At 43.8% G+C, this 20029-nt stretch overlaps 1 protein-coding gene across 8 annotated transcripts in view; it reads left to right on the forward strand.

Moving 5' to 3' along the window:
* Positions 1-16474, forward strand: part of CMYA5 (cardiomyopathy associated 5) — a 48891-nt gene extending 32417 nt beyond the window's left edge. For all 8 annotated transcript variants that reach the window (XR_014556359.1, XM_083703359.1, XM_083703358.1 and 5 more), the window contains 4 exons: positions 9672-9805; positions 10010-10109; positions 10972-11145; positions 15054-16474. Coding sequence is in view for 7 of the 8 variants with exons in the window: in XM_083703359.1 (XP_083559485.1) it covers positions 9672-9805; positions 10010-10109; positions 10972-11145; positions 15054-15306 (661 nt within the window). In the remaining variant the exon portion in view is untranslated. The remainder of the gene's footprint in view (positions 1-9671; positions 9806-10009; positions 10110-10971; positions 11146-15053) is intronic.
* Positions 16475-20029: the final 3555 nt, after the last annotated feature.

The raw sequence follows: 20029 nt of genomic DNA on the forward strand, positions 1-20029 counted from the left end.
TGTTGAGTTTATCTGCAAAGACAGCAAGGCCGGCATAACTGCAGCACTTTTCCTAACTGCTATCCACTCAGTGGATAATGCTGGGCCTGTATCAGAGATACAGCAGTTCAGATTCTATGTGGATGTATCCCAGCTTCTCAGTCTGCTAGGTCAAGGGCTCTCACGCTAGCAAATGGGTGAGTTTTAATGTTCTGCAACAGAGGAATCCAACATAATGGTTGTGCCAATGGAAACTTGGTGCGTAACAGATTCCGCTTGTGCAGCTCTGCTCCACTGGTGTGAAACATTTTGCCAGTGGAACAAGAATGTCAGTTGCTTTATATGCCACTACATTGTGTACAACCCTAAACTGATATTGTTCAACCTGATGGAATGATTGTTATAAAGAGACAATGGGATATCCCTCCTATATGCTTCCCTGAACTGCTTGGTGGACCTGTGGGCTACAAGTGTAATAAACATGCTGAGCAGATCTCCGCTGTCTCCCCCGCCTGCAAAAAAAAAATAATGCACTAGATCAGCTTTCTCCCAACCTGGCACCCTCCAGATCTTCTCCAGCTGGCTGGTGCTGATGCTGCATTGCAAACCTAAATATCTGGAAGGCACAAGGTTGGGGAGGGATGCCCAGGTGATGGAGCATGTGATGGAGGAGGAATTGTACCATGCTCTGAGCTTAGGAGCCCAGTCCTGGAAGAAGGATGGCGATGTTCTTCTTATCAGTGAATTCCTTAGCTGAAAAGGGATAAGTTAGGACGCTCCCATTTTGCTTGTGCCACCTCCTCTATAGTTTACTTAGCATAATGGTTCATTTGGACCTGAGAACCATTTTCTCTTCCTGTTTTTTTGCTTTTTGTTTGCATTTTGTTTTGCTGGCAAATGCAAGTTGTTAAAGGGAGCAATGTGTATTTGTATACTGGCCTCCATCCCAGGAGCTGTGTCGGTCCTGGGGAAAGAAGGATGAGCTCCAGAGCAAAGACTGGGGTAATTAATTCATTAGTTGAAGGCAGGGACAGAGCTCTGCTATGATTCAAAAAAGCTTATTTTATTTTATTTTTGCAATTCATTTAGTGGTTGCACATTTTGTTTTAATTTGGGTGAGTGTGTGGGGGGTTTAAGCAGCTTTGCAACTTTTCTGTGATATTGACTCCTGAGAAAACTCAGTTGGTAGAGTATGAGACTCTTAATGTCATGGGTTTGAGCCCCAAACTGGCGAAAAAAAATCCTGAGCTGCAGGGCATTTGACTAGATGACCCTTCCAACTCTACAATTCTGTAATTCTTTGAGAGGGAAAGCTCTCCCTTCCAGCTCCTCTGAAGACCTGCCACACTAAAGAAGCCATATTTCCCCAGACAGAAGTTGCGTACACAAAAGGTCCTGGTTGCATGAAACAGCCACTGAAAGCACTACTGTGACTTCTTATCTCAAGCACACTGTCTATTTGTGCTCATGATTGCATCTGAAGAACAGAAGTAATGTTCACAAGCTCTTCAGTCTTGCCACATCTGCTGTGTTTATTACAGCTTTGTGGAGACACAGAAAGCTGTCTGATCAAAACAGCTTGCAATAGCAAAACTTGCTGAAGGAACACTTTTGTCTCCCTGTGATCAAAATTAAGAAGAGAGCAGCACTCGAAACCTGAGTAGAATTTTAGATGCATTAGCACTGCTTTGTGTTATGGAACGTGGTTTGAAAATCAGTCTTGCTCTGAGCATTTGTTACCTGGGTGAAGAGTAAGGTCCAACCTGAAACCAGGCCTACTCCACATGGACAGATGGCGCTTTGGTAACAGATTCCATCACAGGTTTTTTAAACTCTCTGTATCAAGTAGCTTACTGTCCCAAACTAGACTCATCTAAATGTTGCCATAACATAGCGCTTTAATGTCAGGGTGGGGAGAAATTGGGTGGGTTTGGTTCACATTTTAATGCAAACCTGTCAAATTCACACTCCTGGGGAAAAAACAGCTATCTGATGAAATTTGCATTTGCCAAATTTCTAGTCCACAGATGGGAGAGAGATTTGGTTTGCCTCACTTTTTAATGCGAACCTATTTGATTTGTATTCCCAAAATGTTATGCAAACTAAAATGAAGTTTGTATTTCTCTGCATTGTGTGATGCTGTTATCCAATCAAGTAATATGTTTATTAGGGGAAAGTGCATTATATTGCAGATGGTGGTTTGCAAGAATGTGTCAATTAGGAAAACTTTCATACAAAAGTGTGTACAAGAGGAGAAATGCACACTTTAATGATGGTGAATTTTCATGATGACTTTTTGGGGGGCTTGGGGAACTGATACAGAAATCTGGACAATTGAATTTAAGGCTGGAAAAATGAGAGAAGTTGGGAACTCATCCATCCCTGTTTGAGTCCCCAGTCTATAAAGGTAAAGGCGTAAAGGGACCCCTGACCGTTAGGTCCAGTCGTGACCGACTCTGGGGTTGCGGCGCTCATCTCACTTTCTTGGCCGAGGGAGCCGGCGTACAGCTTCCGGGTCATGTGGCCAGCATGACTAAGCTGCTTCTGGAGAACCAGAGCAGTGCACGGAAACGGCGTTTACCTTCCTGCTGGAGCAGTACCTATTTATCTACTTACACTTTGACATGCTTTTGAACTGCAAGTTGGCAGGAGCAGGGACCGAGCAATGGGGGCTCACCCCGTCTTGGGGATTCGAACCGCCAACCTTCTGATCAGCGAGTCCTAAGCTCTGTGGTTTAACCCACAGCACCACCCTTGTCCCTTCCCCAGTCTATAGCAAACATCAAATGCTTGTTTTTTCTCTGACTGATGTTTCTATCCTGCTGCAAACAGCAGCAAAGAAAATGGGATAAATCCTAGCAGCCTGGCTCTCTATCTTCACTTGAGGTCCGTGATAAAGAAGGCTTAGCTAGAGGGGAAGCTAAGGAGAGCTATTTTTGTGGCTGATTTCTCTTTATTTCCCTTAAATAAAAGAAAACAAATTATGGAAGGCATAATTCCTTGTGTCTTTCATACAGAAAGAGGGGAATTGAATCAGCAATAAAAGCAAATTTCCTAGAATCATCAAAGGAAGCCGCAAATGAGGGTCATTGATTCAGCAAGCAGTTGGATAAATGCAGTTGGGAGAATATAGCAGTAAAGTCTCTTGATGGGAAGTAAATTTTGTTTTATTTTAAAATAGAAATAAAATGACATTTATATTCCAGCTTAACTTTCTCCTACAATGCACCAACATTATGGCTTTACGAGTTAGAAGTAATATTGTACCAGAGGGTTTCCCCTAATAACAAACCCCTAATGAAAACATAAATATTTATAATTAATTACTGCTACTGCATCATTACTTTTATAAATATATATCTGTATACATATTTATGGGCGTGGAGACTCTCCTTCAGGTATACAGGGCTGAGGCCATTTAGGGTTTTAAATGTCACCACCAACACTTTGATTTGTGCTCAGAAACGTACTTGGAGTCTTTCAGGACTGGTGTGACATCGTCCCAGTGGCTTCTCCCAGTTACCAGTCTACCCGCCGCATTCTGGATTAGTTGTAGTTTCCGAGTCACCTTCAAAGGGAGCCCCACATAGGGCATATTTCAGTAGTCCAAGTAGGAGATAACCAGGGTATGTACCATTCCAGCAAGACAGTGTGCAGGTAGGTAGGGTCTCAGCCGGCATGCCTGATGGAGCTGGTAGACACGGAATTAACCTGTGCCTCCATGGACAGCTGTGAGTCCAAAATTACTTCCAGGCTGCACACCTGGTTCTTTAGGAGCACAGCCACTCCATTCAGGACCAGGGAGTCCTCCACACCTGCCCGCCCTCTTTCCCCCAGAAATAGTACTTCTGTCAGGATTCAACTTCAATCCGTTAGCCACCATTCAACCTGCTTCTCTTCATTCCTTCATTTGGTAAATGGCTTATCTGTTAGCTGTAGTGTAAGGAGCAATGTGGACATGTAACATATTTACTTGGAAGTAAGACCCATTAAATCCAATGGAATTTACTTCCTACTGCATGTGCAAAGGATTACACCCACGGATAGCAGAATGTGGAGTTTTCTATAACTGGTCAAATTTCCAGTCATTTCTCCTGAACAAAAGTTTGGGAGAGTTGAAGCAAGTTAGTTCATTATAAGGGACGCGGGTGGCGCTGCGGTCTAAACAACCGAACCTCTTGGGCTTGCTGATCAGAAGGTCGGTGGTTCGAATCCCCAGGATGGGGTGAGCTCCCGTTGCTCGGTCCCAGCTCCTGCCAACCTAGCAGTCTGAAAGCATACCAGTGCAAGTAGATAAATAGGTACTGCTCTGGTGGGAAGATAAACAGCGCTTCCATGCGCTGCTCTGGTTTCGGTGTTCCATTGCACCAGAAGTGGCTTAGTCATGCTGGCCCCATGACGTGGAAAAACTGTCTGCGGACAAATGCCATCTCCCTTGGCCTGTAAAGTGAGATGAGCGCGGCAATCCCTTAGTAGTCCGTGACTGGACTTAACTGTCAGGGGTCCCTTTACCTTTACCTTTAGTTCATTATCAGTCGGAGAAGCAAATGTTGATTAGCAATTTGTACAGTACCAACACTGAACCTGACAAAGCAGCCATTGCCAGCTGTTAAGTCCCCCTTCATCCTCCCTGCCTGTAGGAGATGCTGTAACAGAATTCCCACTGCATTCATCCACACTAATTCCCAGATAAATCAGTTGCATTGCTTACAGTAAAAATGGTCCTACTGATGAAGCACTGACGTGCATAACAGTTCACCATTTTTTATGTGTAGTAAAAGATAACATTGTACATTAGAGGGGAAGAGGAGGAGCACAGTTAGTCGTAGATTGTAGCCAAAAGCAATAGAGTTTGATTCCCATGACTTTTTTGCAGGGGGGGCGGAGCGGGGCGGGGAACAATCCAAAAATTGTAGAATGTGCTTAGGATCTTCCTGTCTTAGAGGAAGAGTAATGGTACCTTTAAAAAGTAATGTATTTTGTCCCTTTTTTTCTTATGTCCTCTGCATTCTGTCAAAAGCTCTCATAGCAACCGCGTAATCTTGAAAGACTGCCAGGATCTGTCACGCTCTGCTAGTACAGTGGAGCCATTCTATTTTCAGTGGTACTTAAAGTGCGTAGCTGTAGTATGTAGACTCTGCTATATAGACCATCTGTAGTGCTCAGCGTATTTTAAAAGACTGATTACCTCACCACACCTTCTTCTGTGATAGGAGTGACATAGAGCTTATCCGCTCTTCCCTTTTGCCCTGCTGTTTCTAGGCACAGGTCTGTGCTTAAAAGCTCTGGGTCTGAGCAGGGGGGCGGTTTTAGGCCCTGCGCTTTCTCCATGAAAAACTGCTCTTTAAAGCTCAATTGGAGCAAATGTCAATTTGGGTTCTCTGCAGATTGCTGTTTGCTCCAGTTGAGCTTTAAGTGGGTTTTCATGTGGAAAGCAAACAAAGGTCGGGCACTCTCACACAGAACATGAACCATGCCTGGAAAGAGCAAAGGAAAGGTAAGGTGGATAAACCTATTGTTCAACAGATTGTGATAGTTTACTTTATATTATACCCAAAAGCTGATCTGGAGACTAAGAAATGAATGAACTATTCCCCCCCTTTGCTGTGATCAATATCTTAGCAGTACATTATCTATGCTCTTCCCTTGCTGTCATTTTAGTTACACTAGCTCTAGGGCAGGGCACCTCAGGTCCGGAGGCCAAATGTACCCCTCCAGCCCTCTCTGTCTGGCTCCTTGGGCTATACCTCAGCTCCAGGCCACATTCCTCAATGTGCTCCACATCCTCCACAATGTGTTCCTGCTTCACATCCCCTTCTAGTTCATTTACGTGGCTGAAAGGTGCCCTCGAACTGTAATAATCCTGGGAACTATAGCTTGCCAAGGGTGCTGAGAGTTGTTTTAAAAAAGTAAAGGACCCCTGACAGTTAAGTCCAGTCGCGAACGACTCTGCAGTTGCGGCGCTCATCTCGCTTTACTGGCCGAGGGAACTGGCGTTTGTCCGCAGACAGTTTTTCCGGGTCATGTGGCCAGCATGACTAAGCCGCTTCTGGCGAAATGGCGCACAGAAGCGCCGTTTACCTTCCCGCCGGAGCGGTACCAATTTATCTACTTACACTTTGACGTGCTTTCAAACTGCTAGGTGGGCAGGAGCCGGGACCGAGCAACGGGAGCTCACCCCGTCACGGGGATTCGAACCGCCGACCTTCCAATCAACAAGCCCAAGGCTCAGTGGTTTACACCACATAATGCTTGGGGAAGGGAGCCATGACTGTTCAAAGTGGTACCCTAGAGACTTATATATATAGTGTAGGAGTCATTTCACTCAAATTGTTATTTCTTTAAAACTTTTTATACCCTGCCTATCTGTCATTAAGTAAATAAACTCCCAAGGTGACCCATATTGGACATACCTTGCCATGTAGCATTCTGCCTGTGCAGTTCTGTTACGAGTTGTTCCCATATGGGAGGGTTGACTGCATTCGACTGCTTATCTCTGTTCGCAGTGAGTGTGCGTTTGTTTTCCTGCGCTTGCTGCATATGCTGGCACTTCCTCGGAAATGTGGAACAGCTAGCATTTGTTATGTGAAAATATTGTGGATGTGTGGATGATATGTAGGAGGGCACTGGTATCCGAGTGCCAAGGCCCTGCGCATATACTGCTCTAGTCTTCATTAAGGCTGTACTGAATATTCTCTAGTTTGCCATGAAATCAGCACACTTAACACAGGCCACTTACGGGGGGGGGGGGGAGTACCCACTTTGCTGAACGTGTGAATAGTATCAGTGGTCTTTGCTACCACTTGGATCCCTTGGTTGCTGCTTTTGCCTGACTACTGCCCATGGTGATTGGGGCTGATGGGAGTGAGAGTGATAGAATCTTAGAGCTGGAAGAGACCCCAAGGGTCATCTAGTCCAACCCCTGCAATGCAGGAATCTCAGCTAAAGTATCCATGACAGGTGGCCATCCAACCTCTGCTTAAAAACCCCCAAGGAAGGAGAGTCCACAACCTCCCAAGGGAGACCATTCCACAGTTGAACAGCATTTGCTGTCAGAAAGTTTTTTCCTGATGTTTAGTCGGAATCTTCTTTCTTGTACAGTGGTACCTCAGGTTACAGACGCTTCAGGTTACAGACTCCGCTAACCCAGAAATAGTACCTTGGGTTAAGAACTTTGCTTCAGGATGAGAACAGAAACCGTTTGGCGGCTGTGGCTGCGGCTGTGGGAGGCCCCATTAACTAAAGTGGCACCTCAGGTTAAGAACAGTTTCAGGTTAAGAATCAACCTCTAGAATGAATTAAGTTCTTAACCCGAGGTACCACTGTAACTTGAAGCCATTGGTTCGAGTCCTTCGAGAACAAGCAGGAGAAAACAAGCTTGTTCTCTCTTCCATGTGACAGCCCTTGAAATATTTGAAGATGGCTATCATATCTCCTCTCAGTCTCTTCTTTTCCAGGCTCAACATACCCAGCTCCTTCAACCATTCTTCATAAGGCTTTGTTTCCAGACCAGCAACATCTCAAAAGTCTCAGATTTCCCATCCCTGATTTAGGTTTTGTTCACTGAATGTGGGTATTCAGAGCAGACCTTGCCACTGAGATCCCCCTTCCCAACTGCAACACATCAACTGGACAGGTGACCTCTGTCACTGATGCTAACCAGGCGCACAAATGTTCACCTGATTGGAATTACACATGTGCCTTGTTGAATTGAGGCTGTGCAGTCACATTCCCCTTTGACAGGCTACTTGTTTTCATGAAGCTGAGTTATATTTGATTTTGTATTTATTGTATTATTCTGGGATAAGAGTGAAGGAGCCTATACAGTGGTATCTCGGGTTAAGAACTTAATTCGTTCCAGAGGTCTGTTCTTAACCTGAAACTGTTCTTAACCTGAGGTACCACTTTAGCTAATGGGGCCTCCTGCCGCCGTGGTGCGATTTCTGTTCTCATCCTGAAGCAAAGTTCTTAACCCAAGGTACTATTTCTGGGTTAGCGGAATCTGTAACCTGAGGTACCACTGTAAATAGGGTCAGATTAAAATGGCTGCTTACCACCTTTCCTGGTGAGCAGTGGTTGCAGCCCGACGCGGCACCTCCTCTCCCCTTGGGCATGCTGACCATCTTTGCCTGTCTCCCTGTCCCCCTTGGCCGCTGTGAAGTCTCACAGGTTCCTACCAAAACTCGTCCATTCAAATGGGCCAATCCATGGCAGCCATGGGGGGGAAGCAGGCTTCCCTCAGGTCCGCCATACATCTACTTAGCCCAGCCAACCCCCAAACACAGCACCCAGTTGGCTGTGCCGGGGTTGGGTGTTGGGGCTCTGTGGCTGGGCTTGCAAGAAGAATATGAAAGTCTTTGAAATCCACTCTAGCTGAAAACAGCTCTCTTTGAAGTTGGAATGTATTTCAACCCTTCAGGTTTTTTTTAATGGTGAAAGGGCATTGTATAAATAAATGAGATGTAGCGACCAGTCCTCTCAAGGTCTCTGATGTAGAACTGTGTTGACAGTGACTGCTGTTTGCTCAGCATAAAGAATATATATGAAGTAAAAAGACATTGACTACACTTGTGAACAAAGAATAATGCTTAAAAAAAGGAAATCAACCATGAGAAGCTATGTCCTTTATTCTTCAGCTTCTGGTGCTATCTGGTGGAAGCTGGTGAAAAAACAGCTTCTAGCATTACAGTCTGACAACTTGTTTAAGAGCATTGAAGCTGTTATAAGTAGAAGCTCTGTTAATTGTGATGTGGGCATGGATATATTTTATCTCACTATTATCTTCAATCAAGTAGGGTTTTCAGCTTTTGGTGCAAAATTTGTTTATCATAAGCTTAAGGGATATCAAAACAATCCCAGTTTCACGCTGCCTTCAGCTCTCTGTTGTATGTCTCCACTCCAATAGAAGTGTTATTGTGTAGTGTTGGTCTTTTGAGCTGGTGCTGCAAAAAAAGAATACAACTCCTCACAAACACACTCCTTGTGCCCTGACAGGCTTTGGATACGGCAGGGAATCTGCTGGTCTGCATCCCCAGCCACTTCATAGTCTTCTCAGTTTTGACCTGCTTTGGGGGGATTTTGTCATGTAGCCTTTTCTGAAAAGCTGATGCACCAAAGCAAGGGGTGGGGGGTTCATTGAAATCTCTTCTTGCAAACATGGCTTCTGACAATCTCTTACAGGGGGAGTCTCCAAAGTTCCTTCCCTGTGATCATGCTCATCTTTTTGAAAGGACTGTCTTTCCAAAGGCAGCTATAACATAGCAGTCAGGAACCTTGTGGTTCCATGGGCATCACAGTGACACCTGGTGATTGACAGTTGGGTGGTCCCACTGTTGGTGAATTGCAGGAGGCCAGGTCCTGTCCCTCACCCCCACCATAAATGTTTCTTTTTGAAAACTGCACTTTGGGCAATGGTTTCTGTGAGAAAATGCTTTTTATCTTGTTTCTTCTTAGAGTTTTTGTCTAAGTTGGAACTGTTTTGTATCGATACTGATAAAATGTGTTTGTGTGTGTATATATATAAAAACATCTCAAGTTGTCTTCCTCCCCTCTTTAAGGAGAAAAATAAAGGTCCCTTTATCTTTTCCCCTGCTGAGAGAAAAGCAGCTTGAGGGCAGGAGTGATTTTTGAGAGGGCAAACAGTTATGGATTTGCTTCCACAGAATTCAGTATATGTTTATTATATATTTCAGATCCCTGGCTGGAATTAAACAACCTGAAATGAAAGTTCACCTAGAATCCAATGTAAATTATTTCTTTTACGTGAGAGCAATTAACATCTTTGGGACAAGTGAACAGAGTGAAGCTGCTCTCATCTCGACCAGAGGTAGATAAACACTTTCTAACTTGTGGGAAAGGATTCCTTTTTGTCTCGGAAGGAAATGCAAATGCCTTTTAGTAAATTCTGTTGTACATTGTTTCAGTGACAGTGATTACTGTAGGCCTTAAGATTTTGTGATTCACTACAAATGCACAATGTAATAATAATCCCTGAAGTGGTGTTTTATATCTTTCCTGTGAATCACATCAGGAACTAGATTTCACATAATGAAAGAAACAGCTGCCCCTGCTTTGCAAGTGTCACCAAGCGGAACTATGATATGCCTTCCTGAGGAAACTGAAGCCACTGGGTAAGTACTACTCATATTTACTCCTCCTTACTATTGAGCATTATTGTCAACAGGATGTGAAGATCTATGTAGGTTAGGGATGAGAGAAATTCATTTCAGTTTGCCTCGAAGCATGAAACCACCAAATTAGCAATTTCCAAACCAAAACACAACCAATTCAATTCTTAATTCAGTTCAGAACCAAGGAGTGTGTACAAAAATGTGTGTACTAGGGTGAAAGAATGCTCAAATTGGTGAAAATAGCATACAAAATGCATTATATTATGCAAAATTGCTTTGTAAAAATCTATACTGGGCACATCTCCCTCCCTCCCTCCCTCCCTCCCTCTCTCTCCCTCTCTCTCTCTCTCTCCCTCTCTCATTACTGAACTGGTTGGATTAAAAACAAAGCCAAACATTCCTATCCTGAATATTCGACAACGGACAAATTTCAATATGCATACATAAAAAAATGCAACACAGGCTTGTTTCTTCTTTTGAGGCAGGTGAAATCTCACTGTTAAAGGTGAAGACCAGGGGTCAGCAAGCTTTTTCAGCAGGTGGCCGGTCCACTGTCCCTCAGACCTTGTGGGGGGCCAGACTATATTTTGAAAAAATAATAATGAATGAATTCCTATGCCCCACAAATAACTCAGAGATGCATTTTAAATAAAAGGACACATTCTACTTATGTAAAAACACGCTGATTCCCAGACCATCCATGGGCCGGATTTAGAAGGCGACTGGGCTGGATCTGGCCCCCGGGCCTTAGTTTGCCTACCCATGGTGAAGACATTGGACCTTTCTGATGCCAAAGGTTCAAACCATTCTTTGACTTTGGCCAATATAATGCTGCATTTGTTTCTGTTCTTTCTGTGTGCAGCATCTCCCCAGTACTGGGTGAGCTCCTGTCTGCTCGAGGATGGCACTACTGGGAAACAACTGTGAGTGACTGTTCAGCTTACAAGGTTGGGATCTGCTATTCTACTATGCCACAAGACAGCATCCTGGGGCAGAACAATGCTTCCTGGTGCTTGCATTGTCCTAGCAAGACAAGGTAATAAAGAACATCTTATTTTTTTAAAAAAGCTGTGAAATTACATGTCCTTTCCAGTCTATTCCTTCTCTTCCCTTCCCCTATGGATGCATGGGTGTGTGTTGATTTTCTATTTGTAAGCCACTGGAAGAGGTACGTGGCAACTTTCAAAAGGTATACAGCGCTTACTGGGGCGTCATTTATTATTAAGTGTTGTACTTCTGCATCCCTCAAGGTTCCCCCAGATTCACTGGAAATTTTGTTTGTGGGTAGTGCTGCTAGGCCTACAAAACGATTGGCTTGGCACCACCAGAGTTGAGCATTAGAGGGAGTGATAAATAAATAGTGATGTGTTGCCTTGGAGGACAGCTTGGATGTTATGGAAAGTGGCAAGAAGCATAAGCACAAGTGATGTCCAAAGGAAGACGTCTTTGGACATCTTGTATGTTGAGATTGTGGGAATGTTCAGGATGGCAGGAGAGGATATATTGTTTATTAACAGCCTTCCTAACTTGCACTAGCAACTCATTTGTCTCAGTGCAGGAGAGATGTACAAATGCTCCCTCCCGATGTTACACTAGTGGCATGGAATATGGATGCTTAGTTGCACATTGGCTAAGCAACAGCTGGGGGCAGCAAGATGAGGTTCACGATGCATTGGGAGGAATGTTAGCCCTTTATCCGTGCTCTGTAATAAGCTGCTATCAGCTGCAGGAGGGAAACATCTATTGGCACCCAGTTTCCCTTGCCATGATTACAACAACCCTGTGAAAAAGGCCCATTTACAGCTGGGGTTCTGAGTCTGAACACTTAGGATTATAGTGTCTCAAAGAAATCCCATCTCAATATTTTGTTCCTGTTTTTTCTGGATGGCACAACTTCCATCAACCGAAATAGGAGCAGAAATTTGAGCCTCTGGAATTTGTAGCTGTAATGAATACTCCAACCACAAGATCGACCCGTCTGTTCCCTGGTCTGATTTTCCTGTGTATGTGAGACATTTCTACCATAGCTGCTTCACCCGAGGTCATCTTGATGATTTAGCAGGTGACAGGGCGAAGGAGAGGGATGTTTTTTTGGAGAGAATCCAGGACTCTGAAAGTCTGGATGATTGGTGACTTAGAATAGTGCTCTGATGATATACTCCCTGTCCTCTACACTGGCAGATAAGGTTACGCCGTGGGTGCTTCTTAGGCTTCCACTTTCCATCATCTGATCAGGAGTTTTAGTATTACCGCCGTAACCATCAATGGCAGGTTATATTTAATGCTTGTAATGTTGCATTTCAAGGTGCCCGCTTCCTGAAATATTTTATAGTATGTAACACATTTCAAGTGTTTAATTTGCATCACATAAATTATCTCAGGAACAGCTCTGTGCAACAGGTCAGAATTATTTGTCCAGTGTGGTCATTTACTTCTGTGGAGAAGTGTGTGTGCAGATGGGATTGACCCAGAGGGGAATTGGATCGTCTAGACCCACTCCTAATCTCTGTCCATTCAAGGTGTGGTTTCTACAGGAGCCTATGTGTTTTTACCCAAATGTATGTAGGCTTCCTGTGCACAATGGTGGTAACTGGACCTCGTGCTAAAACATGGTTTATCATGATGGGAATGAGCTGAGGCAATCTTTGGATTCATGCACTTCCCCCTTCCCATTCCTGCCTTGGTATAGCTGTAAAGAGAGGTTTAGATGCCTTCACAAACTGCAGCTTGTCCAAACCTGACAAACTGTGGTTGATCTTTAACTATCGCCTGCTGAAACAAACCAACGTCAAACCATGGGCTATGACATTGGCTTGTTTCCAACAAGCCATTGTTTAAGCTAACCACCTGGAAATGAATGAATGATTACACAAAGTTATTACTTTAATGTTTTGGGTGGGGGAGGGACTGTGGCTTAGGAGCGACCTGCGTATTTATTAGGGAAGTAAACCCAGAATAGTCCATCCATCCAGAATGACCTAATCCTTGTGTTTGGCGTCTCCTAGGTCTGTCATTTGATTAATCACTTGACTTTCAATCAATTACATTGAAATAAATTCCAGAGTCGCAGTCATGTTAGTCTGCTGCTGCAAAATCAACAGAGGGTTTTGTGGCACCCTAAAGACTAATAAATTTTATTATGACATAAGCTTTCATGGAGAGGAGTGGACCCTTCGACTGCAATAAAAGTTGTTAAGTCTTTAAGGTGCCACAGGACTCTTTGTTGATTGAAATAGATGTGCATATTATAGCAAAACGTTTACAATGGGTGTCCTTTGGAGGATGCCAAAGGAAAAGCAGTTTTCTCTGCAGTGTGAAACATTCACTTTACTAAACAAAGCAAAAGTGACTGTTCAGGGTTAAAAGGTAAGGCCACCCTTGCTGCTTTGCTCTGAAACATGGGAATGTGGAATGCTTGTCTGCAATAAAAGGCCACAGAGCCAAATGCAATTCCATCAGTACCACTGGGGATCCAAAGTTAAAAGAGACATTGTCAGAAGCTTCTGTTGCTTTTGATATTCACCTTGAAATGCAAAAATATCTGCTGGCTTTGAACAGATACTGCTAGTAAAAGCCATCTTAGCTTTTTTCATCAAGCTTGGCACAGCAGGTGGCTCTATATTGGGGGGGGGAGGACAACACGCTAAAACAAATGACAGAAAATGACCCTTGGAATGCATTGCTTCCTTCCAAATGAATATACAAATATGCTGAATTGGCCAAGGGACCATTAGAATGCATTAAAACAAGAGTGATGGATTGCTTGCTCATATGGCCATTTTAAGGAACTGTCTCCAAAGGAACAACTGGGGTAAATAGTCCTTCAAATAGCCATTGAAATGCATTGGTATAAGCTGGATCTGGGTAAATTGCCCTCTTCGACACCCCATCACGCCATCCTCATAGAAATCAACTGTGTGTGTGTGTGTGCTACTCATAGGCATGCATTGAGAAAACTTGGATCCAGGTAAATTGCCCGGGCTGGCCCTACCATTAAACAGAGCGAGGCGATTGCATCGGGTGGCAGCTGTTGAGCGGCAGTGGTGGTAGCCTGCTAGTTGTTCCTCCTCAGCCATCTGGCCATTCCTGTCTGTTCTCAAACAGATCTGTGTGAGCCATGCAGCTAGGCCTACACCTCCTAAGTTAACCTTAGGCACAGTGGATGGGGACCCTTTTGGGACCAGCATGCCAAATCCCTACCCAAGCAGGCCAACTTTCATTGAGGACAACCCACCTGCCAAGCACCTGGCGTCATTATGATACCAGATGATTGACAGGTAGGCTGTCTCACCTATCCATCAAAGTCCCTTTGTGCAGCACTCAGGGGAATCATAGATGTGTAAAGTTGGAAGGGACCACGAGGCGCCTCTAGTCCAACCCCCTGCAATGCAGGAATCTTTTTGCCCAACGTGGAGCTCGAACCCATGTCCCTGAGATTAAGAGTCTCGTGCTCTACCAACTGAGCTCTTCTGGGAGGGCCAAGCAGTGGGCAGTGAGCTGTGTGTCACAGCGCTTCTCAACTGCCTAACAGCCAGCTTTGGAACTGCATCGTAAGGCAGAGGACAGGTGGTTCCGTCAGGCAAGCAGACATGGAGCAATGATTACTGCTGTGCTGAAATCCTCCCAAGGTTTGGCAATTCTGATTACACTGTTCATCCGGCTCCAGACTCCATTGTTCCTTCATCGAATCATAACGCTTCCAAAATCATTGCAACTCGCTACACATTGTTGCATATATTACATAATCAGAACCAGATAGTACTCCCTTATTTTTACCGCAGCACTGATCTGCACCAAAGGGGAGCATTTCAATGTGTGAAAATGTGTGTATTAAAGCTTTAGCCGCTAAGGGTTTCAATTTGCTAGTATCTGGCAGATAGAAAGAAATATTGCTATAGGCTGTGTAGTGAATTCTTGTTGACCTAATCTTGCACTCTTCTGCAGTTTCCTGTATAAGGTCCTCCATCGTGGTGAAATGAGTGATGTCATTGTGACAGAGCAGCCACCCCGCATTGGCATTCTGCTGGATTATAATGCTGGAAGACTCTTATTTTTCAACGCGGAAAGAGGGCAGCTCCTATTTGCCATCCGGCAGAAATTCACTGATGCTGCTCACCCTGCCTTTGTGTTGGAGGAACCAGGAGTCCTTCACCTGCATACGGGCATGGAGCTTCCAGAATTTGTGAAGCAAAGCTAAACATTTTCTTTCGAGCTACGTGCAAGGCACACACACACACACAAAGCGGGTAGAATGTGCTTGGGGTGGCCTTGTTTCCTTCTTCTAAGATAAGTTAATGTTTAAGAACTACAAGCCAGAGAAATGCTCTGTGAACTCAGTGACTTCAACAGGACTTCCCCTTTGCCAACACTACTTCGTAAAGTATTTTTTTATATTTGGGGGAAGTTTCAAAAGCATATCAAGGAATCTCCTCTTAGGAACAAAAGTGTAAGGTTATTCACAGAGCCCACATAACTAACCCACATGCAAAGTCCCTGGGTGGTGGTTAACTCTCTTCCCAAGTTGTTTTTATTCACTGGAATCATTCACATAAGGCGCATGTGCGCGCGTGTGCACACACACACAGCCATAGCTCAGTGTTAGAGCATCTGCTTTGCAGATTTGATCCCCATCATCTCTGGGTAGGACTAGGAGAGACCGCTCTCTGGTGCCCTGAAGAACAGCTGCTAACACGACTGAGCTAGACTGACCGGAAGTTTGACTCAGTATTAGGTTCTGTGATCCTACATAGCACAAAGACACACAAGTTATCTCTTTACTTACTACTTTCTGTGATGCATACTGAAGGACTGCCAAAATGTTTGTGCTACACTCACTGCGGGTGGGTGCCAGGAACTTCTCCATTGGTCCCTTTTGAAATGAATTGATTCCAATGCATTTTCACAGGGCCCAGCAAGAATAAATTATTGGGAGGAGTGTGCTCATTGTCTGCAATCCAGCTAGTCGAGGACTGACCCACACAGGACTGACCCACACTACCTCTAGTCAAGATGGGTGGAGCTGCTAGGATTTGGGGAGAGGGGACTGCTTTCAGTCTCTACACCCCATATAATCTCTGACCAGGTTAGCACTCCTATTGATATTAATAACATTGCCCATCTTGATTTCAGTTACACTCATTTTTATTTTTATTTTTGACTGACAGGCAGAGCCTGGCACCTCAAGTGTGGCACATATAAACATACAGAGTTCCCAATCTGCTAGGATGTATGAGCATAAAATGCTGGATTCTTACTGTGTTGTCCTAACATTTGGGGCCTAACTGGATCAGGACAGTTTGTTCATATGAAATTTATTCTAATACTGTTTTAATGGTATTATGTGCAATTAAAAAATTAAAAACGAACAGGTTTTATTTCCAATGTCTTTGCCCAGAAAAACAATATACCATTCACTGCTTTAAAAATAAGTGGGAAATGTTTCTGATGTGTGAACAATAATGTGACAGCTTTCTGAAATTGCTCTTCTTGATGGTGATGAGTGTTTATTGTAGTATCAGTACTGCACATGTATGCAGATTTTTCCAGCACCCACACAGCATTGTTGGCATCAAAATGCCAGCCCTTATTCCCCCTACCCCCATTTAGTCTGGATTTACCCTATCTGAGTAAATATGTTAAGTAAAAAAACGACACAACAAAAACCCATTTGTGATACCCATTTTTAATATTAAGCTGTCAAATGGAAGAACACTAAAATGTAGGGAAACATACAGGGTTTCACCAAGCTTTTCATACCTGTTATCTGGTGCTCACAATCACAGAAGGAGAAAGCATGTTCCACAAGCATCTGATGATGTGTCACCATTTATTTCTGTTGAGCATGCCTATTTGGGTTGTTCTCACAGAAATCCCAATACATCATTTAAAAAGGAGAGACTTCATGTTTTCCCTCTTTCCAGCCACTGCCCTACCCAATTTCTGTTTTTGTTTTTTTATAATGATGAATTTGCAATGTGGCACCTGGGCTGGATCTGACCTGTTTAACGTTATTAGAACGTTATTAGTTATTATGCTCTGGAACATCACAGGCCATACTTGTAAATGAAAGCATTTCTTTACCTTTAAGATTTTGACCCAAGGCAAAATCTTAAATGACAGGCTCCTTTAAAAGGAAATGTAAAAGACAAAGAGGGTTTATTTAAGGGAAACATACTAGAAAATAAAATAAGGCATGTAAGAAAGCTAGTTAAACAACCTATGATACTTATATCGGAGTGATGTCAAGCCTTGCTCCTGTGACTTCCTCATGACTTGTCTTGATACCATTGCAGCACCGAATTGTGCACCTTAGGGACATTGTCCCCGTTTGCTCCAATGGGAGTTTTCTGTCAGGGAACTGCCATCAGCTCAGGGGCGAGAGGGGAAAAGCCGGGTGGATTACAGAGAGCCCCCAAAGATCATGGGAAGCAGCACCTCCTCAGCGGAGGAGGGTAGCCACGCCTCTAGTGGAGATGCAGGGCTCGGGGGAGGTGAGGTGGAGCAAAGTGGGGAGGAGAGAGGTCCTCTGTTACCCACGCCTTCTGTGCGCAGTAGGGTTCCGTGCAGAGAGAGGAGGCGCAGACTGGGTGTCAAGAAATTACTCTGCTGGGGAAAGTTTAAGGACCGCCCACTCTCAGATTCTGCCAGTGAATGAGCAAGACACGGAATAGAGGCGCTCTGCATTCCAAAGGTTTTTATCACCGATAAGAAAGCTGTAAAACACACTATTGAAGCATATTGCCTGATTGCTCTGGAGCAACCAACCTATGCCCCTTACATTTTCCTTCCTCATTATTAGTATCATTTACAGTAGCAAAACATGAAAATACGAAACATAATAAACAAAGTAATAACACCCCTCAATGGTAATTGCCACATGGCTTTGTGTGTGTTTTTTAGCAGTATCTCAGCTGAGAACAGTCGCTCCGACCCCAAGTCTGATATTTATTTATTTTAAACCTATAATGTAATTGCTAAGAATCTTGCTAGTTTCACATGTAGTTAGGCCTTAATTCAGCGATGGGAATCTGAGGCCCTCTAGATGTTGCTGTACTCCGACTCCCATCATTCCTGATCACTGGCCATGCTGGCTGGAGATGATGGAAGTTGCAGTCCTACAAAATGTTTGCAGGGCCAAAGGCTCTCCCAACTCTGCTCTGAATGCAAGCTTTAATTCTGTTGAAGAAATGTGTTCTTTATTACTTATTGGCTCTAGCCCAGTTCTCCAGCCTATCAAGATCATTTTGAATCTCGAGTCTTTCTTCAACGGTCTTGGCTCCCCCTCTTAGATTTGTATCTTCTGCAGATTTGATTAGCATTCCCTCTACATTTTCATCCAAGCCACTGATAAAAACGTTGAACAGCATGGCATTGCACTCAGTACTTCCCTCCGGCCTGATGCAGAGCCATTAATATCATGATGGTTCTTCAACCAGCTATAGATCCACCTAACAGTGGGCCAGATTTTGCCATCTTGTCAACGAGGATATCATGGGGGACACTGTCCGATGTTTTGCTCAAATCAAAATATTCTGCATCCACATCATGAGTGAGCATGAGTGACTGCCAGCACACGTTCTACATTTACTAATACAGAGGCCCAGACAGAGGAAGAGGCAGCCGAGACCAGGAGCCTATTGCTGTGATCTGCCACTTTCTTCCTCATTCTTCTCTGCAGGTAGAAGCAGGACAACAACCTGATAAGTTACAGTGAATACTCTGAATTGGTTAGTTTCCTTCTCCATGAGGCAAGCTTTGTGCTGTTATCTTAGGACTCTGCTCCACAGCTGCAAATAAAATGTTTTAGATGTGTTGTAAAGTGCAATATACATATGCGACACTAGATGGTGAGCTATGCAAAATTTAATATATTTTTTCAAAACGTTTTTCACAGTGTTTTCTTATGTGTGTAGATTCCACCTTAGTCTGAGGATTGCAGGCTGCATAGGTACAAAGGAGGCACACAGGTTAGTCATATTCTTGCTCTAATGTGAGAGTAGAATCCTGTTTTTAGGGATAAAAGAGCTTCCCCCACAATATATTGCAAGTTGCATACATTCACATTGCGATCCAGATGTAGTTAAATGTCAGTGGCTTTGCCATTATAACAGCACTGAAAAGTCACAACACTGGCTATCAAGGTTGGGGGCACTTTTTCAGCCTGAGGGCCACATTCCCTTTTAGACACCCTTCCAAGGGCCACATGCCAGTGGTGGGTAGAGCCAGAAGCAAAAGCAGACATGGCAAAAAATGTAAATTTTACCTTTGGACATTAGGCTAGTTTCTACACACATCCAAACTCCTCTCCATCTTCCATCCAGGTATGCAGAAGGCATTATCAGAGGCCAAGGATGTGTTTCAGCCAGGGAAAACCACACAGGGTGCAAAGTATGTTGGGTAAGGGGTGTGGCCTGGGGCTAGTTCTGAGGGCTAAACAAGGAGATTTCTTCCATGGGCCTGAGCTTCCCCAATTCTGGTGTAAATCTTCCACTGACAGATCAAGATGTTCCTTTTAGGGTTTTGGAGACGGATGAATGATATACTGCTGTTTTTAATTGATGCTTTCAATCATGTTTTAAATTTATATTTTAATTGCTTGAATTATATTTTGGAATTGTACATAATCCACCTTTTTGGGTCAATGGTAGCTATACATTCTATCTATCTCTGGTGAAGGAGCCATCCATGAAAGAGTGATGATCATCTCTTGAAGGTATTATGTAAATTAGATCCAACTCAATAACGATTTTAAATAGCAACTATAAAAGGATTCCCAACATCAACTTTATATTTGAATAGGGTGAAACAAGTTGCAACCAACGAGAATTCGCCAGAATAGTGGCTGTGCTAATCTGTTGCAGCAAGAATAACAAAGGGCCTTGTGCCATCTTAAAGACTATCGCCTTCAATCAGTTCTATTC

The sequence above is a fragment of the Podarcis gaigeae genome, assembly GCF_964106915.1.
Source record: "Podarcis gaigeae genome assembly, chromosome: 11".
Lineage (NCBI taxonomy): Eukaryota > Metazoa > Chordata > Lepidosauria > Squamata > Lacertidae > Podarcis > Podarcis gaigeae.